The 20598-nt window shown below is 32.3% G+C and overlaps 1 protein-coding gene across 3 annotated transcripts in view; it reads right to left on the bottom strand.

The window, feature by feature from the left end:
- Positions 1–17454, bottom strand: part of LOC132731809 (zinc finger protein basonuclin-1-like) — a 76484-nt gene extending 59030 nt beyond the window's left edge. Inside the window, exons 1-2 of one of the 3 annotated variants that reach the window (XM_060718074.1) lie at positions 17341–17454; positions 16802–16947 (exon numbers count right to left, since the gene is read on the bottom strand). In XM_060718074.1, the coding sequence (XP_060574057.1) occupies positions 16802–16816 (15 nt within the window). In that variant the 5' untranslated portion in view covers positions 16817–16947; positions 17341–17454. Of the gene's footprint in view, positions 1–16801; positions 17131–17340 lie in introns of those variants that run through there. The other 2 variants (XM_060718073.1, XM_060718075.1) reach the window with 2 other exon arrangements.
- Between the last annotated feature and the right edge of the window lie 3144 nt (positions 17455–20598).

The following is a 20598-nucleotide window of genomic DNA, read 5'->3' as shown; positions in this document are numbered from 1 at the left end:
AATAAGTCTTGGTATTAATTATCCAGATTGTGTAATTATTTTGTCATATTGTTTTTACAATCATCCTTTCTCCTCTAGACACACAACGTTTCTATTTCATTATTGAAAATGAGATTAAAAGTTTAAATCTCCCAGAAATCTTCAAACTAACATGTCAGCCGAGACGTCCCTTAAGAGATTGTCTTTCAAAATTTGAACATAGAAAAATCAGCCGATATCTTTAAACTATCAAACGTAAAACTGGATTTATGTCAATGCTTCTTGTTAAATAAATGCTTTCTGTTTTATTGTTCTTGAAATATGTGCTTGTCAACTGTAAGAAATAAATTTAAACGAAAATTTTATCATCCCTGGCAATATAGTTTTGTGCAATTTCTAAAAATCAATGGAACGCATTTAATTCTAGCACGCTAAATTCGTCATCGATAGGTCCTTTACGCGACACTGAATTATTCTCTACGGAGAAAAAGACATTTAAGGTTTGACAAGTGATTTTCTTAACTTGTTTAAAAGCCATAAAAATTGTATGATGTATTGCATAATGACACCAAATTCGAACTTACTCCAAGAGACTTTGCTTTGAAACATGTGTTATATCAGAATTTAAAGGAATATCAAATGGTATAATACTCGTGAATTGATCAATTTACTTTGAAGAAGGAGCTATTATTGTGCACCTAATTATACCATACCATCATGATAAACGACCAAATTTTCTTTTTAAAACAACAGTGAATAAATCTTTTTAAACAAGAAATTGGATAAAATGAAGCAGTTTGATTTTTAGGACAAACTATTATAGCAATATTATGGGACAATGTATTCAATTGTTTTAAACAAAGCAAATAGAATGTATTTTAACAACAATTTACTATTATTATGAAAAGAGTTGAAACAATTTTAAGATTTCATACAGTAAAAATATAAGAACAGTCTTTTCATCATTTCTTTTTATAAAACCAGATAAATAGCTCGATTCTATTTCTTTCTTTCTACTTGCTATTAATAGATAAAATTAAAAAGTAATTTAGAAGTATATTGTATGATTAAAATTGATGCTTTTACTAAAGGATAAAAGATTTTTGGAATTTTCACCTTTTTTGCCAAATTTAGCTGTTGAGCTTTAGAATCAGCAGCAATTATTAAAAGCCTATAAGTTACAAACCAGACTGTACTAGATATTATAATTAAATACATTTTATACTTATTGACAAGTAATTCAGAATGACAGACAAACATTAAAAGCAACTCACAACTTTTCTGTTACTGACACAGGTTAATATATACATTAAAAGGCTAAATAAAAGGGGCAAAATAGTATTTAATATTCAACAAAACATAACGGACAGACGAAAAGCATTCCTTTTATGTTTCAATTATTCAACAGTTTTTGGAGAGGCAAAATGATCGTTTCCTCACCTTCCCTGGTTTATGTCTAATTCACGGAGAAAGCATTTGACTTCAAGTTGCTCTTTCTGGAAGTGGCAATCAGATTACCAAGCAGAGTGATGTGACATGTGACACGTGACAAAGCTGACTTGCGCACTTTGTCACCTAGGTTCACACAAACAAGTGGGAAAAGTGAAATCCCGCCAAACATGACTTAACATGGTGACATAAACTAAAACCATCCCATGGGAAATTCTTACATAAAAGTTGTTGGGTGAAATACCGAGGAAATGCATTTATATAACTTATTCAGAGGGGCCACATGCCAACAGTGTTCAATAGTTCATCTACAAGAAAAAAAACACTGAGACACTTTAATATGATTGCAACCATTCAGTCATTCAAGATATATAAAGATGGATTTATTTCACTGTGACATGTAATACAAACATGACAACATGGAAACAAAAATAAGCTGAATATAACGGTTACACAGTTTATGTGGTAATTAAAAAATGCTGTTATAAATATAGGACAAAACTAGAAGGGTTTTTGTCACAAAAACATGTCTCCCAAAACTATGTATGCACAACTTTCTGGCAATATGATTTTTCTATTTATAGCTCTGATGGCCATTTTGTGCAGCAAAGCAGAACATGCTGTGATTTGCTGGTACTGAACTCCTGTAAATTTTGGTGAAAATTTCGCAAGCAGTTTGACCTGTGATAGCCCGACAGGATTTTTCTATTTGAAGCTCTGGCAGCCATTTTGTGCAGCAAATCAGAACATGCCGGCGACATGCACAACTACGGATGGTAATGATCACTCATTTGAAGTTTCATTGAAATCCCACCAGAAGCTTGGCCTGTGAAAGCCGGACAAGATTTTTCTATTTATAGCTCTGGCGGCCATTTAGTGCAGCGAAGCAGAACATGCCCGCGATATGCACAACTAAATGCATGCGATATGCACAACTAAGCATGGTACTGTTCACTCCTGTGAAGTTTCATTGAAATCCAATGCCGAAAAAAAAAATTTCTATTTATAGCTCTGGCGGCCATTTTGTGCAGCATTGTGGAACGTGCTGGCGATATGCACAACTAGGGATGGTACTGATCACTCCTCTGAAATAGAGTGAAATAAGAATCCCTAAAGAAAGCCCAACGCGGCAAAATTGAAAATGTTGCAGGCTTGGTTTGATTGAGCCTGTTCATGGATGGTACTGTCAAGTGCAAACTACCGTCCACGCCCCCTAGCACCAGCTTAAGCAGAATTCAACATTTAACATAAACTGGTCAAATTTAGAATTTTGAAACATCCGCAGATGTGTTCATATGGCGGGTATCATGGAACCTTCAATGTGACACGTTAGTGCCATTCCATGAAAAGTAGCATATGGTCCCCAAGTAAAAAAATGTGTGTGCCCTAAATGAGAAAACAATGGGAGGAACTAAATAAAATGGAATTTTGAAAGGGGATCTGAGGTTATGAAGCCTGCATATTACAGATATAACGTCAAAAGACAAATTTAAAAAAGCAGGCCTCATATCCTAAATATTCAAAAGAGGAATACTGGAACCACACAACAAGAAAGATGCCGAATAGATAGAACTAAAATACCAAAAGCACAACAATGTCGTGCTGAACAATCTTTAAGGATAGGAAATATAACATCCCTGATTGAATGTACGGGGCGACTTTTTACAGCCTCCACACGGCACAAACAACGCTGATATGGCGATAAAATAGAGTGAAATAAGAATCCCTAAAGAAAGCCCAACGCGAAAAAATTGAAAATGTTGCAGGCTCGGTTTGATTGAGCCTGTTCATGGACCGTCCTGTCAAATGCAAACTAAAAGTAGTTTGACCTGTGAAAGCCGGAAAAGATTTTTCTATTTTTAGCTCTAGCAGCCATTTTGTGCAGCAAAGAGGAACATGCTGTTAATGTTACTGATCACTTCTATTTAGTCTGGTTGAAATCCCACCAATAGTTTGAATGCCGCACAAGAATTTTATATTTTTAGCTTTGGTGGCCATTTTGTGCAGCAAAGGGGAACATGTTGACAATATGCATAACTAAGGATGGTACTGATCACTCCTGTAAAGTTTGGTTGGAATCCCACCAGTAGTTTGACCTGCGAAGGCCGGACAAACATAATGCGGAGCATACGGACAGACTGACAGATGGCGAAGGCAAAAACAATACGAGACATAATTATAATAATTATTGCAACCTAAGAAATGGGCCTCAGGAGGTATGGTTATATACCAAGCAGGTAAAGGAATGTCAATAAGTATAACTAGAACTATCACTGAATGTGATTAATACCCCCACTAGCAAATTTGACTTCTTGAAAAACAAATACGGTAGTCTGAAGAAAAATTTGAACTTGGCCTATAGTGACTGAAGTATCAACTGTGTACAAATTTCAATGAATTGTAATCCCAACCAGAATCTTCATATAAACTAGCTATACAACAAGTTTTATTACAATATCTGATTCCTAACTCTAGTTATTATCAAGAAACCATTTTTCTATTTTTAATAATCGTGACCTTGACCCCTGGGGTCCAAATGCAATACCAACCTGGATCTTCATATAAGCTTGCTATACACCAAGTTTGATTACAATATCTTATTCCTAACTCTAGTAATTGTAAGAAACAATTTTTCTGTTTTTAGTTACAGTGACTTTGACCCCAGGGGGTCCAAATGCAATACAAACTGGTGTCTTCATATAAGCTTGCTATACACCAAGTTTAAATACAATATCTTATTCCTAACTCTAGTAATTGTCCGGAAACCATTTTTCTATTTCAAGTAATTGTGACCTTGACCCGTGGGGGTCCAAATGCAATACCAATCGGGGTCTCAACATAAGCTTGCTATACACCAAGCTTGATTACAATATCACATTCATAACTCTAGGTATTGTCCAGAAACCATTTTTCTATTTTTAGTAATGGTGACCTTGACCCCAGGGAGTCCAAATGCAATACCATCCGGGGTTTTATATAAGCTTGCTATACACCAAGTTTGATTACACTACCTCATTCCTAATCTAGTTATTGTCCAGAAACCATTTTTTTTTTATTTTTAATAGCTGTGACCTTGACCCCAGTGGTCCAAATGCAATACCAACTGGGGTCTTCATATAAGCTTGCTATACACAAAGTTTGATTACAATATCTCATTCCTAACTCAAGTAATTGTCTGGAAACCATTTTTCTACTTTTAGTAATGGTGACCTTGACCAAGGGGTTCCAAATGCAATACCAACCGGGGTTTCCACATAAGGTTGCTATATACCAAGTTTGATTCCAAACTCTAGTTATCGTCCGGAAACCATGAAGGGGACTCCTATTACCCCCCTAAACTTTGTTTTTGGAGTATAATTAACAAAGGGACTGCTTGTAAGCTCTTTGAACATAAATGTAACCAATACATAGGGTGAGCACAAACAAATCTCTAATAATCTTGAGTAAGTAAGGAACATTAATTCTGGACAATCTGACTGGTGAATTTAAACAAAATCCTATACAGATGAACAACAGTAAATAAAAGAAGTTGTATGAAGATTTTACAATGAAAAAGGCACCTTCAAACTGTGGTATGCCTGTTATAATAAAAACCAGTTCTTTGTTAAAAATCTCCTAAAAAAGTTTTCATGCATTGTCATTGTTTGGAGATCTGATTAAAATGTGTTTTAAATAAACTGTGAAACATCATGAAACTTAGATGTTAAATGTTTAAGAGTGAATAATTTAATATGATTTTTCCTTTATCCTGCTGCATGGATTTTCTTTGCAAATTGTAAGTTATTGAATTTACTTAGAAGATAATCTGTTATAAGATATAAAGTTGAATTATCAAAAACCCATCAAGGGCCATATTGTTCGGCAAGTGCCCAACTCCTGATGAAAATGGTGCTAAAAAAGGCATAGACAACTTTCACGCATTCTTATTTCTCATTAGCAATTCCTTTGCAATAAATTGACACCGTGGAAAATGTTTTCATTTCTCATCTCCGTGATATCGTCTGATTTCTTTTTTGTCATAACAGTTTTGTATCCTCTGACAGAGATAAATGAATTCTTACGACTTTGTCATAACCATGGAGACAATTTCATCAAAATTTTGTCCCACCAACAAAAGAATCCTTGAATCATTTTAGTACAGAATGAGTCTTTCTGATTTAATCTTGAAAAGTTTTTGGTGTCTCGATTTAATTGCCACGATTAAACAAGACAAAATTCCAAAACATCAATAGCTTTGCGCAAAATCGTAACATGATGCTATAGACGCTTGCAATCAATAGAATCAAGCTTTTCAATGACATAGGACACAGTTTAGAGACTCTTCAGAAATGAAGGAGAATATAAGACTTTTTCATGAGGCAATGGGACAAAAGAATATAAAGTATCGAATCTGTGTTTCAATTATCTCAATGACATAGTATCAAAGTGATAGATATTTCAAGTGTAGCCCGTCTCTCAATTGTCACATAAATTGAATTGAAAAATTTTGGAGACATCTTATGCTCCATAAAAGTGTCCCAAGAAACACATCGAAACACAGAAGTTGATTAATTTTATCGGGGAAAAGTAATAGTGTGGAACTATTTGTTCCGTCCCCAAGTTGCAGTGAACAATAACGCAAGACATTCGTTTCTGAGAAAATGTCACCGCAAACATTTCAAATAAAACCGATGACAGAATTAATTTTCTTAGCCGATCACTAAATGGTTAAAAACTCTGCAACGAAAAAAGTAGATCAAAGTAGAAGTTTTCTCTGAGTTTCGGAAATCAAGATTCTGTGATGTTTTGACTTTTGGTAAATTTTCTTTCTCTGACAATTTTGTAAATTAAACACAAATTCTGTTAGACAGGCTCTTACAAAGCAAAGTGCTGATATTGAACTGTAATATTGTACACATGTACATATATATAAAACAAAAAAGGATCTGAAATCTTCATAGTGTGCAAAACATTTCTTCTCATTAAAAATACGATATATGAAAACTTTTTTAATATTGCCTGACATCTATTTACACCAACACTTAATTCTAATAAAGCAAATAATCGCCTTCCAAAAACTATAGTGTGAGTCAGACTCAAAGTTATTGGAAATGGTTTGATGTAGGTTACTGTTATTATTTAGCTACAGAGCCATGTACCAAATCCTGATATATCTCAATGCATATCTAAAATCTCACCTTGAGCAAGCTCAGGTGAGCTAAAAAGACATACACAGGCACATGCATGCGCACATGCCACACACACACACACACCCTTACACAAACATACACAATTTTATATTTAATTCTGAGTATATTTTTTATCTTCAGCATACTTTTTTCTGTTTTAAATGCACTAGTTGATAATTATATGTAAGATTTTCAAATTTTATTTGTTTAGGCTTTTGCACTTTTGCATGGATGAACATACATTTTCCTTTAGATTGAGTTTAGAAAAACCTGTTTGTTGAATTAAATGTTTACTTTCAAACATTGCCCTTAATTTTTGAAAGGAAATGACATAAATATGATGACACAATCATTATAAGAGAAACCTTATATAAGCCAGCACTGTTCTAAGAGCCAAAGCTTTGCATGTTTCAAAAGGAAAATCGTCCCAAAATGGTTGACACTATTGAATCAATATGGAGTAACTTGAACGAAAGACCCATTAATATGATCAATATCATCTATTACATTAGCCATTTTTTATTTTTGAGTAATTTGTGAGGGTAATATATTTAGTCAGCAGAGAGCAGAGTTTGTCATTTGCACTAATGTGTCCCAAGCTATTTATCGCCTTTGATCTTTAGTTAGATTACAGAAAATCTTAATGCCAGATGCTTTTCCCACCAGAAGAATGCTGTATTAAATTTTATTGCCCACTTATTATGTTTACAGATTTTTGTATTGTTTGTGAAATTTAATCCCTCTCTTACTCACATATGAATCTCTTGATCTGGAATTGTATATAAAAATACACAAATTAGCATAAAGCTGCATAAAAGTATTCCAGTAAAACTTAACAGTAAGTCTTGAAAATAAATACATCTACAATAAGCTATTTTGTTTACTCCCCTGTTAATATTATTTTGTTTTCACAAATTAATTATAAAGAGAGACAATAAGACAGGTCGAGGGCTCAATGTCTATATGCATTTTTTAAAAGTGTTCAGGAGAAGGAAAAAACTTTCTCAGTTGTTACACTTTAAGAACTTTTCATTATATTATAAATATAGTGTGTATTTAAGAGAACTTAAATCATACTTATTTCAGTTTTAAAAATCTGTTCATTTAAAAAAAATTGTTTTAGCAAGAAATGTCACATAGAATAGTTTTGCCTCAGAATATTGTCATACATGGCTTTAAAGATTGAATGTGAAACTATTCTATGAGATTTTATAAAAAAAGCACACTACGATAAATGTGAAATGATTTGTCATAAAAGTAGCAAAATCTAAAACAAAGTAGTATTTCCAAAGTAGACTTCCAAACAAAATATAATTGACTATAACTGTACTAATTGCCAAAAAGTAACAGATGAAAAAGATAATTCAGGTAATTGGCCAATGAGTTACTTTTTGGATACTATAAAAGTACTCCAAAATTAAAAAGCCTTTCAGTTGAGAAATAAAAATATAAATATATCTGGCCATTGCGGAAGAAATTAATGAACTTATTAATCTTTTGAGTTCTTAGTTTGTCTGTATCATAGTAATGTGTTAAGTTTCCCTGCCTGGTAAGGAAATTATGTTATATAAAACAGATAATCAAAAGATCCAATTTTCTCTGAATAAATATGTATATCTAATATTTCAACTTTTTCTCTAATTTAAGAAAATTCGTTGGAAAAGTTCCAAGCTCTTTAAAAATGATCTCAGGAAACAGAACAGACAGATGGACTGACGGACACTCTCAGGGTCAATCTTAAAACATCCCTGGTTGTTGCCAGAATATAACATTTTTAAAAGCAAAATTCTTAAACTAAAGAGGAGATAACTCTTGAAATAAAGATGCTAGACTTATGAACATTGTCATACACCATGTAAATGATGACAAAGAACAATTATCTTTAGTTTAAAGTAGATACTATTTATAGTGTTACCACATTGGTAGAATGTCATAATACTCATAATGAGCATTAATTTACAATATGCAAAAACTACAGACAGGAGTTGCCGTGCCCACAGATTTCCCAGGCCAAGTCTAGGAAGAGACTTCGGAGGGGAAAGTAATGTAACGACGTTGGTATTGATAATGAGCCTAATGATATGCAAACACTAAAGGTGGTGTAATTAAATGTGGGAAAGTATCTCATATATAAGGGCATAAACCACTCTCAGTGTTACATAAGTAACAATGAAGAAAAGTGCAAAAATAACAATTTTCAAATATACCATGTATAATAAACAAAGAAGGCAATTTTAAAAAATGAAACAATTTTCAAATAAATTTAAAAAGAAAATAATCATGAAATACCAAGCGCTAAACTTATAAATCTAATCATATATGATGCAGGTGTTGATAATGAACATATATTTTAAATTTGAATTAAAACCATGAAGAAATAAGAAAGTTAAAGAATAAATCAGGAAAATTCTAAGTTAAAGGGGACGATAATTCTGGAAATATGGATGCTAGATTTATAGACCTTGTCATATTATTATGATGTGGGAGTTTGAAGTAAATCCTTTAAGAAATGAAGTTTAAGTAAAAAATAATAATTTCTAGTTCAACGAGGACATAATTCTGGAAATAGAGAATTGAATCTTTTAACATGACTTGAAATAATAAGAAACGTATATTTGAAGTAGATACATTAAACAATAAAGAAGTTAAAAAAACACAACAACATTTTTTCATGAAAATTTTGAGTTAAAGGGGGGTAATTCTGTTAATTTTCGTGCTAGAGTTGTGAACCTTGACATGATGATGGTTGATGATCAGAAAAATATATTTGAAGTTTGAAGTAAATACCTTAAGAAATAAAGAACTAAGAGTATAAAGATTTTACTGCATAAAAACTTAAATCAGAAATCTGGACGTGGTCACCGATGCTGGGGGAGTAGGACACCCTATAGTCCAGATTAAAATGATGTGTATAATCTCCATACTGCCATCAACTCATATTTCAAGTTTCATAAACATACTTTTTGAGTTATCACAAACATTATTATATTTGCCATATTTTAAGTCTATTTGTTGCCACAGCAACCAAATTTTTCAACAACAAAAAAAAGAAAAGAAAAAGATGTACTTAATCTCGAGACTGCCATCTAGCCATATATGAAGATTCATAAAAATATTTTCAGAACTTTCTGCGTTATCAGTTTTTGGGTTAAATTTGCCATATATTTAAGTCTATTTGTTGCAATAGCAAAAAAAATTTTTCAACATAGGAAAAAGAGGAAAAAATGTCTGCCAAGTCTAGGAAGAGACTTCGGAGGGGAAAGTAATGTAACAACGTTGGTATTGATAATGAACCTAATGATATGCCTATATATTTAAGTCTATTTGTTGCAATAGCAAAAAAATTTTTTCCCATATATCCATATATCAAGTTTCATAAAAATATTTTCAGTAATTTTTGCTATCACAGGATCTAGTTTTGTGGTCAGATGGACAGACATTGCTCAAAGTTTAGTATTTAAGTGGCTGCTCTTTTGTTCTCTCTATTGTTCTTTTTGCCACATAAGAGAAAAAGTAGCCACATAAGAGCTGAAATACTGAATGTTACCTATTGTTCCCATAGCCCCCTAAATATCTATGTGTAAGTACAGACTGACAGATTGATGGATGACAGACTGATGGACAGAAGGTAAACTTAAAGTCCCCTTCGGTTAAACTGGTAGGGGACTAATAAAAACTTGTCTTCTAACACAATCATTCTTTTCAATTACTCAAAGAAACAACATTGACCTGGCACTCTTGCATTTGACCCCATAGTTGGTAAATTCCGTAAACATTATTATCTACTTGTAAATCAATATGAATGTATATAACCAGTTGTAAAATGGTCTAAATTATAAATCCCTCTTAGCACAGTACAGTCCTTAAGGGCTTTCACATCAAGAATATTGACTACACTCGTAGGTTCGAATCCTGGTTCAGCTACTTTTATATTTTTTTCTTTTCTTATTTTAAAATTGCCATTTCTCTCTTCACTCGTGCAAAACGTTGGATTTTTTCTGTGTTCTATCTGTGTAGTGTAGTATTTTTAAGTTATTATTATTATTATGTTCTTTTTATTAATTAAAGATAATGTAATGAAATAAAAAATAAAATTGTATAATAAATACTACTAGTACTTAAAAGATATCTTAAAAACCAGATGTAGTAAAACGATTTCAAATTAATTCTTGCAAATCTCAAAATAAAATTTAAAACTAGAAATGTGTCATCATGCCACGGATGCCCCCGCATGCAGCCAAAATTTCAGATGTTATAATATTTAGTTCCAAATTTGTTTGCACAAATAATTTTTTTCATTTTAAGTTCAAAGCCCTTAAAACTTTTCAATGTTAACACAAACCATTTTCATACAATGTTCAAGGCACTGAAATTATTCAGTCTAAACCTTTTGAAAATAGCATATTTCATATTTGTAGCCAAAATAATGGCTACATACATTTCAGTGCTGAAACTGAAAGTTCAAAATTTTTACAACATTCAAGAAAGATAAGTTTGTCCAAAATCATTGAACCACGACCAAATTCAAACTTAAACTGCTTATTCCTAAGATGTATCTATATTATTTTCAAAGTGAAAGGGACATAACTCTGCCAAAAAGTCATCAAACCATGACCAAATTCAAACTTGACCTGCCCATTCCTTTGACATATCCATATGTCAAATTTGAGTAGTTGGGTAGATAATGAACAGAAACTGTAAATTTCATATTATTTTCAAAGTGAAAGGGGCATTACTCTGCCAAAAATCATTGAACCATGACCAAATTCAAACTTGGCCTGGGCATTCCAAAAATATATCCATATGTCAAATTTGAGTTGAATGTGTTGTACCATTGGGGAGATAATAAACAGAAACTGAAAATTTCATATTATTTTCAAAGTGAAAGGGGCATAACCCTGCCAAAAATCATTGAACCATAACCAACTTTGAACTTGACCTGCGCATTCCTGTGACGTATCCATATGTCAAGTTTGAGTTAAAAGTGTTGTACCATTGGGGAGATAATGACCGGAAACTGAAAATTTCATATTATTTCCAAAGTGAAAGGGGCATAACTCTGCCAAAAATCATTGAACCATGACCAAATTCGAACTTGACCTGTATTTTCTCACGACATATCCATATGTCAAATTTGAGTTGAATGTGTTGTACTGTTGGGGAGATAATGAACGGAAACTGAAAATTTCATATTATTTTCAAAGTAAAAGGGGCATAACTCTGCCAAAAATCATCGAACCATGACCAAATTCGAACTTGACCTGTATTTTCTCATGACATATCCATATGTCAAGTTTGAGTTGAATGTGTTGTACCATTGGGGAGATAATGAACGGAAACTGAAAATTTCATATTATTTTTAAAGTAAAAGGGGCATAACTCTGCCAAAAATCATCAAACCATGACCAAATTCGAACTTGACCTGTATTTTCTCACGACATATCCATATGTCAAATTTGAGTTGAATGTGTGCAACCGTTACTAAGATAATGAACGGAAACTGATGATGACGGAATGACAGAATGACGGAATGACGGAAGGACGGAATGACGGAATGACGGAAGGACGGAATGACGGAAGGACGGAACAGGGTAACACTATATGCCCCGGCCATTACATGGCGGGGGCATAAAAAAATGCATGTCCTCATAACGTGGTGTTGGTAAGGTATCAAACCAGGGAACTTCAGATCAGTAGTCAGGCATCTATACCAATACACCACAACTCATTGTCTTGTGAAGTTAACAAAATATTGATATATTTGTTAGATACCACTGTTTATCACCTGTCCTTTACAGAAATTAATGAAGTGCCAGGTCAATATTGTTGGACAATACCACACAAATCATTTACCTTTACATGTATATAAGTATTAAATATCATAGCAGCTCTTGCTAGCATTCTGTAAAGAAGTAAGGTAAAAATAAACTTATGAATGTGCAATATGCATGAATTAAGTATCATATTATGTATGCTGGTTATACAAATGATAAGATTCTATTGTCATTGAAAAATAAATGTTGACATGTTTACTTATTATCGCATTTTCATGCAATTCCATTTTTAACCAGAGGACAATGTCTGTCTTTAAGTTTGCTATTACAAAGAAACAATAATATCACTTTAATCAGCATGCCACAGTCAGGACAAACAGTAACCCTTGTGTTTCAGATAGCACTAAAAATTCATACAGTCTGAATGGTTCCTGGCATAATCAGCCCATTGTTACCAAACCACTTGAACTTGCAATGGAACCAGAAGAGATTTTTGTTAAGGAGGGAAGGAAGATCACAAAAAGAGACTCTTCATTGTGAAGGTAGAGATCATATACAGTGATGAAGCAGAAGACAAACATCACAGATACTATGTTATGGAAGGTTTCAATGACTTGTTGTGCTCTTCAGAGATAGAGCAACTGTTTTAATGCCAGTTTTACTGTTTCTAGTTACATACCACATACTGTCAGAACAAGTCTTTAAAGTCTTCTAGCTTACAAATTATAAATTCAGATAATTCAAACAACAAAGGGAAAACACATCTTCTTCCAGGCTAGAAAACAAATCTCATGTATTGGCTGACAACAAGATTTAACTATTGTCTCCCTCCTTTACACTCTAACTAGGCACAGCTCAGTCTACAACTACAGTAAACTCCGTTTATAACGAACTCATTGGGACATTCAAAATCTGTTCCTTATATCCGGAGTTCCTTGTAAGCATATAGCGAATTAGTTCCTTGTATCAGGAGTTTTTATTTCGGACAGATATACATATAACAAACTCATTGTTTACCATCGTCCGCCATTTTGAAGAGCATTTGATTAAGAAAAAATAGTAATTTATTTGCCTAGACACAATACCCGAGAGCGTACCTTTTGGAATTTTGAAAATCCTTTGCTATTTCAGTTTTAGTTTTACTCCCTATCTCAATTTCTCATAAAATATAATATTTTTGTTTCTAAACTCTTTTCGTTTTCTTTCCATGATTGAGAATAAACACGATTTTCCCTTCATTGATCATGCTTGCAAGCATGCATGATTATGTTGAAAACGATTATAAATTACTATAATTATTTTACTCGAGCAAACTATTGAAGAAAAGAAATAATAGGATAAAAGGAATAACCGTTTTATCTTGGTGAAAAGAGCTCATGCTAAAAATATCCTAAATAGAATACTATATAAATTCATTTTAATAGATGTATTGAAGTACATACAACAATAAACGGTACATTTGGCAGAGTTTTAATCCGTGCCAATGAAAACGAATGTTGAAAATGCGGGATCTATTTACAGATAGCCAATATTTTTGAGTTCGTTATGAAAGTGTAATATACTGTACTTTAAACTAAATTGGGACTAAGAAATGAGTTCCTTATAAGCGATAATTCCTTATAACCGTGTTCGCTATAACAGTATATTTTTATATTAAATAAGGCAAAATTCGGGCCAAAATAAATTGTTCCCTATAACCGGAAGTTCGCTATAACCGTGTTCGCTATAAGTGAACTTTACTGTACATCGTATCATAATTTAATTACCTAATTTGCTTTATTCCATTTTTGTTAAAGTATGCATGAATGACTTCTGATATTCACTTTTTCAATTATGTATCAAAATGTTTATTTTTACAATCTGTCACTCAACCTGAAGTCATAAAAGGTCTTCCTGTAAACACATATTTTCTTAACATCTGTGATAAAGGGAACAGTCATACCAATAAAAACTCTAAGTCTATAGTAACATTTTCAGACAAATTGTCTTCAAACAAAAAATCCCCATTTTTAGATTTTTAAAACAAATGTAACAGAACATGACAAGACTCTGGGACACAACAAGATTATGTTCATTCATTTCTCCCTCTCAGGGACATCCTTTCAATGTCAAGTACATTTGCTGAACACTGCTGAATTCTCCCCTTTGTGGTTACCCTTGGCAACATCTGGTTTCACTCAAAACCCCACTTGTCTTTTTGTCATAAGATCTCTGTTTGAGAGAGCATGTCACTAAAACTAAAGTCCCCTATCTACAGTCACATAAACAATCTCACATTTCTGTAAGTTGGTTTCTTAGCAACCATATTTATTCTCTACATTTTTGCAAATAATTAGCAAAATTAACTATTTTATTACATGATGTTATTAATTAATGTCACAATACTTAAAGTACATGACAAATCTTAATGATATCTGTAGTGAAGATAGTGTAACTCATTTTATGTTTCTATGAAAACAATGCAGAACAAATATGAGAAAGTTTACAGTAGTCACTCAACAGTAATCACTGGGACATTATATCTCAATGCCTGATTCATAATGCTGATAAGTCAAGCCATACAAAAAATACATGTCATTTGGGTGTGGAGTTCTCACAGTTGCAATTTTTTGTTTGTTCACATGAAAAAAATTCAAGTCATATGTCTTGTACAAAGTTCACGCAGTGAGTCTCATCAAATGTGTGTCGGTTTCGTGTTAAGAAGGTCAACTGCTTGAATGCAAAAGCTGCTTTGACGATAAGCAAAAAGGCTATGTCAAGGTTTTTCCCCTTCAGATGTGTCTTGAAATAATGAAAAAAGTGAAATATAATATAAAGCACTTGTGTTTTTCTTTGGATCAGAGCACAAATGGGTGGAAGACTTTAGTTTGGAGATATTTTTTTAGATTTTTTTTCCTAAAATATGTGAGCGACAAGCCTTTTTCTTTTTCTATAAAAATAATTTCAAAGGGAAGATTTAATATTTTTTTTATAAATTTTTGTTCTACTGTAAACCAGTTATATAAGATATTGAATCAGTCAAGATTTGTTTTTAAAAAGTACATTCAACTGATACCATATCAAATAGGCAGTCCTTAAAGTCAAGTATAAATTACTGTTTATCAAAAGAAAAAAAGTATTTCAATGAACAAAGCAAATTTTTTTTTCTATAAAAGAATAATAAATTAGACTTAAATTTAACTCATTGATTTTAAAACTTTAATTTACAAATCAGTAGAAGAACTCAGAACTTTTATAAAAAATATGTACAAGTAGGTAAAACAATCTTTTTAAGGTGATTCTGTAAGATTTAAGATTTTATTCAGTGTAACTGTATTTTACTCTGAAAGTCCCTTTCTTCTGCCTCTTTTTGTGGCTTCTGTAGAATTAGCCCTAAGATTAATCTCCCCAAAGATTAACTAAATTATTGCCAGATCCCAGTATGGGACCATTCCGTTTCTATCTAATGTCAGTCCACAACATATTTCTCCTATCAAAAAGAGACACTTACTTCCTGCATTATATTTACCTGGTAAAAGAACACCTAATTAGCATAATTTATTCACACCTGTGCTACTGTTTAGTGTATCAACCAATCAGACAGAAGCTTGTTTTACTGAACAGACTGGGACATTTTTCCAAGTAAAAAACCAATTTTGGCTCATCTTGGAAAATATGACACATCTTCTATAGACAGATATATGTTCCTTTGTCTGACGTAGAACAAGAAAATCAGAGTCTCTCCTTTTACCGTCTCCCTCTTTTTTTTGGTCAACAATAGACATGTCATATAATTAAAATAAATTATGACTGACTGAATGTTTATGACTATAGATAATGACTAAGTTTCTAAGTCTCATATTGTTATGTTTCCAAATAAAAAAATAACGTAAAACTTAAATGAAAGTTAAACATACAGGCACATCACTTAACAAAACATATGTACATAAACTTTTAAAAGTTTGAAAAATCACAAATCATTGTCCCCCCCCCCCCCCCCCCAAAAAAAAAAAAAAAACCACACCAAAAAACAAACAAAACAACAGTTTATAAGACACAGCAAGCAATCTATGACAGATTCTTGTATTTTCTAGAATTTTGACATCTACTTCCTGATTCAATTGACAACATTCCAAGTTTTTTCTCCTTGATCTCAATCTTTTTTTTAAAAACTTAATTAGAACATTTTACAAAACTTTAATTCACAAGTTAGAAATAAAAACATTTATTGAAATTAAACGTGATTAAAACCAACTATCAGAAGGTAACAAAAAAAAAGATTTTAAAACTTTTTAAAGTTTTGAAATTCCTCCATTTTGAATACTAATCAATAGCAATATACAGTGCTCTATGTCACAATTTGACAGTTGATAGAAGAACAATGTGATCAAAAATGTGTATTTATACAACAAAATTATAATAAAATATAAGTAAAATAAATAATGAACTCACCTCTAATGGTTTCATAATGACACTTTCTTATACATTCCTCTCTGTATGTCACAAGGAGAGACAAAACCTGTATGTGCCACTCACGACTTTCCCAGAAGTGTACCGCAGCTTTGACAACCAATCACCTTCCAGTCTTATACACACCTCTGACAGGCAGGGAAGAAATGTACACAAATTTTGTTTCTATTTATAGAAAAAAATTAACGTTGAAGGAATATTGTTCATGCTACTGTAAAGACCAGTTTACTGTAAACGGCTGACAAAGTACAGAGATAAGGAGGGTCGGTGGCTTACAGGTTCCGTTATGGATGCTCAAGTCACTGTCAGGCTACACGGAAGATACTTGCTGTGACTTATCATCAACATTAACTATCTCTGCTTTACTTACATCCTTCGTATTTACCTGTCTATAAGACACAACAGTGGTGATTCAAAGCAGAAAACTTTTCTGAACAAAAAGCCATCTATTTACTGAAGAAAACAGTGTGTTTTTGACTGTTACTATGAAGATAATTTTGAATTAACTTGATGCTATTTACCTGCATGGCCCTTTTTTATAATGACTAGTGGAATCTCCTTCCTTTTCTTTCCAAGTCCAGTATAGGTGATAGTCAGCAAACATTACTTCACTTTTATTTAGTCACACTAAAGTCTTATCCAACAACCAAATGTGGGTAACTGATAAAATATGAATTTTGATGAATTACTTCCCTTCAATTTATGACAATGTGACTATCTTTTGCATTTACCTACCTCATGTTAAAGCAAAATTTTAACAGTAGTAATGTTTTCATCAAAATTTTCACTCTTATCTCTTATATTCTCAAAATAAATGTACTGACAATGAGCCGGTGAAATACATCAACTATCGCATTGATAATGTTGATGCTACTTGCAGAAGTGGTATGAATTTCTGAGTCCACTCTTGCACTGCCATCTTTATCATCTTACAGATTGTAGTTATTTTGATAATCTTATAAATATTTTGTTAGTCAAATTCTAAATTTTAGCAACAGAACGTGAATAAAGTGACTTTCAGTTAGAAAACCTTAAGCGCTTTTATTGCTTCTTTATTTCTTTCAAAAAATGTTTAAAGTAATTTCACAGGTACATTAATTTAACAAATTAAGCAGAAACATAACTGTGAATCAATGTACATAAATATATATCAAATACAAACCATTAATTATTCACATACTGAAACTGACAAAACAGTGGTGATGTTCATAACAAACATCATGCAAATTACTTTACATTCTAAAATGACCGGCAGTTTTCCCTGACTGAAAGTGTATGTTATTATGCAATCACTGTTGATGTTTTATATCTAGACATGTGACTTAACTATAACACATATGACATAACCACTAAAAGAGTGACGCGCTGAAAATAAGTATGGAAACAAATCAGGCACTGTTTACCTTAATATCATGTACAGCAGCATTTATTTGTTGATGTTGTGTTAGAATCGAAGTTATATAACCAAATCGGGATTTTATCACTCGACAAATTACTGTTTTGTCGTTCGGATGCGCATCATTTTATCACTCGGGCTACACCCTCGTGATTTAATTCCTTGCATCTGAACTCCAAACAGTGATTTGATTTAGTGATAAAATCACTGTCTGGGATATATTATTTCTTAAGCATATCAAATTAAGAATTTAGTATTGCATATTTGCAACCTTGATTATTATATTTATACATGTACTTTCTGTATATACACTGCTGATGCAAATTTATGAATCTCTTGAATTTTGAACAAATGTGCAGTTCTATTTAATGAAATTTTTTGACTATATGCCAGTAAATTGTTGTTTGCTTTACATTACTTAGCTACTGTCTGTTCTAAATCTTTATAACTACATGCACTTTTATATAAGCATCTTCAGTATCTAATAATACAATTAAATCACAAAAGTTTGACTCAAATATAATAATAAATGTGTTACAGAAATTTTGCTAACAGCAGGTGCTACAGTTAAAATGTTTACAAGGCAATACAAACTGTTTATATTGCATATACCTTTTTCTGTGCCTTTAACCATCCATAATCTTTCACATTCCCATAAATGATAAAATTTGAAGACCCATACAGCATTGTAGATATCTGCAAAATATAAAAAAACATACTTGCTGATAAGCCATATTGGCTGGGTAAGAATATCAATGCATTTAGTGTGTTGGAATGTAAGGTAATGTACAGTAAACTGTTGTCATTTGATCTGGCTACTGGAGGCAGTTTAGTTAAGATTTATCACCAGACTTGTGTCTTTCAGCTGTGCTTGATGAAGTAAACAGAGAAAGAATCAAAGTAAACCAGACTGTGTCCATTGGAGCAGACTGGTCTCTTTTTAGCTGTGTGTGATGAGGTAAACAAAGTAAGAATCAAAGAGAAGCAGTCAGTGTCCCATGTGCCTGACTGTATCCACATGTTTACAAGGGTAACTCATTAAATAGCTACAAAAATAAATTGGACAGATAGCCAGAAGCTTTAGTCACTAAATATTGAGGCACTGAACGGGAAAATTTGTATAAAGAACTCCTGCTACTTTTAAGATTAAAAAATAAAAAATCCTTGATATTTGTTTACTTCATGTTTTTAAATCTTCTTTGACTTGCTGAAATTGTCATATCAGTTAATATATATAATAAAGAATAATATAAAGAATACATGTAACTCTTTCATTTTAACTTGTCAATGAGTATATCTTCTTTCAGAAAAATGTTTAATAATTATAGGGTTAACCTCAAACTCTATGTGAAGTATAACCATAATGGCTATTTTAAAGATTTGAAATCAATATTAAAATAAATATGAAAACAAGAAGGCCATTATGATTCTCAATCACTCACCCCTGGGCATTAGCTCATTCCTATAGCATTCTATCAAAATCTACAGAGCTGCTGAGGGAGAAGATGTTGTGTATGTTTTATTTTTAATTTTTATCTAACAGCCATTTTGTTCACAGACTGTAACAATTTAGCAATTTTTTGAGTTTAAGTCCATAAAAATTTTACCAGCAGTTATTTATATTTTAAAGCTTACCAGAACAATTTTAACAATTTCAGTAAAATTATTTAGTTTCAAAACAGAGTTTCAGTGGGAGATGAAGTCATAGTGAGAGGGAGATACGATTTAAATTAACTTAAGGACTTATTTCTATTTCAAGCTCTGGTGGCCAAAATATTGAGCAGTCTGGACAATTTTAACAATTTTTGTAAAAACCTTCCTCATTCAAGAAGACTTCCTTTAAATCCTGACTACCTAGTGGTTGAGGAGAAGATACCATTGATAGCTGTGGCAGCCATGTTGCTAAGCAGACCAGAAAGACTCCTCATTCATCATTTAAATTGAGTTTTATCAAAATCTGTCCAGCGGCTGAGGAGAAGTTATTTTATAGCTTATTTCTACTATAAGCTATGGCATTCATCTTTTTCAGCAGACTGGTATAATTTTAGAAATATCATTCTGTAAAGCACCACCAAATAATAATTTCTGCTGAGTTACATCAAAATGTACCTGGTATTTGAGATGATGATGTCATTTTAATGTCTTTCTATTTAAGACCTGGAGATAGAGAGACCAAAGGATCAGCAAAGGATTACTCCTGTAAAGTGTTATCACTACTGTTCAGAAATATAATGTTTGAAGTAAAATACTAACAATGGAAAGTAGAAGCCAGACACTGGGTGGTCACAAAAGCTAGAAATACTTAACATAAAGTGATAACAAGTGCTGTCTGTAAGACAGTGGGTTCAACTAGTCTTGTGTTTGACAGTAAGAAACAGGGGCA

The sequence above is a fragment of the Ruditapes philippinarum genome, unplaced genomic scaffold (genome assembly GCF_026571515.1).
Source record: "Ruditapes philippinarum isolate M1 unplaced genomic scaffold, ASM2657151v2 ctg63_1_1_1_1, whole genome shotgun sequence".
In the NCBI taxonomy this organism is placed as follows: Eukaryota; Metazoa; Mollusca; class Bivalvia; order Venerida; family Veneridae; genus Ruditapes; species Ruditapes philippinarum.
The sequence above is the reverse complement of the archived record's forward strand: the minus strand, read 5'-3'. Positions and strand labels throughout refer to the sequence as shown.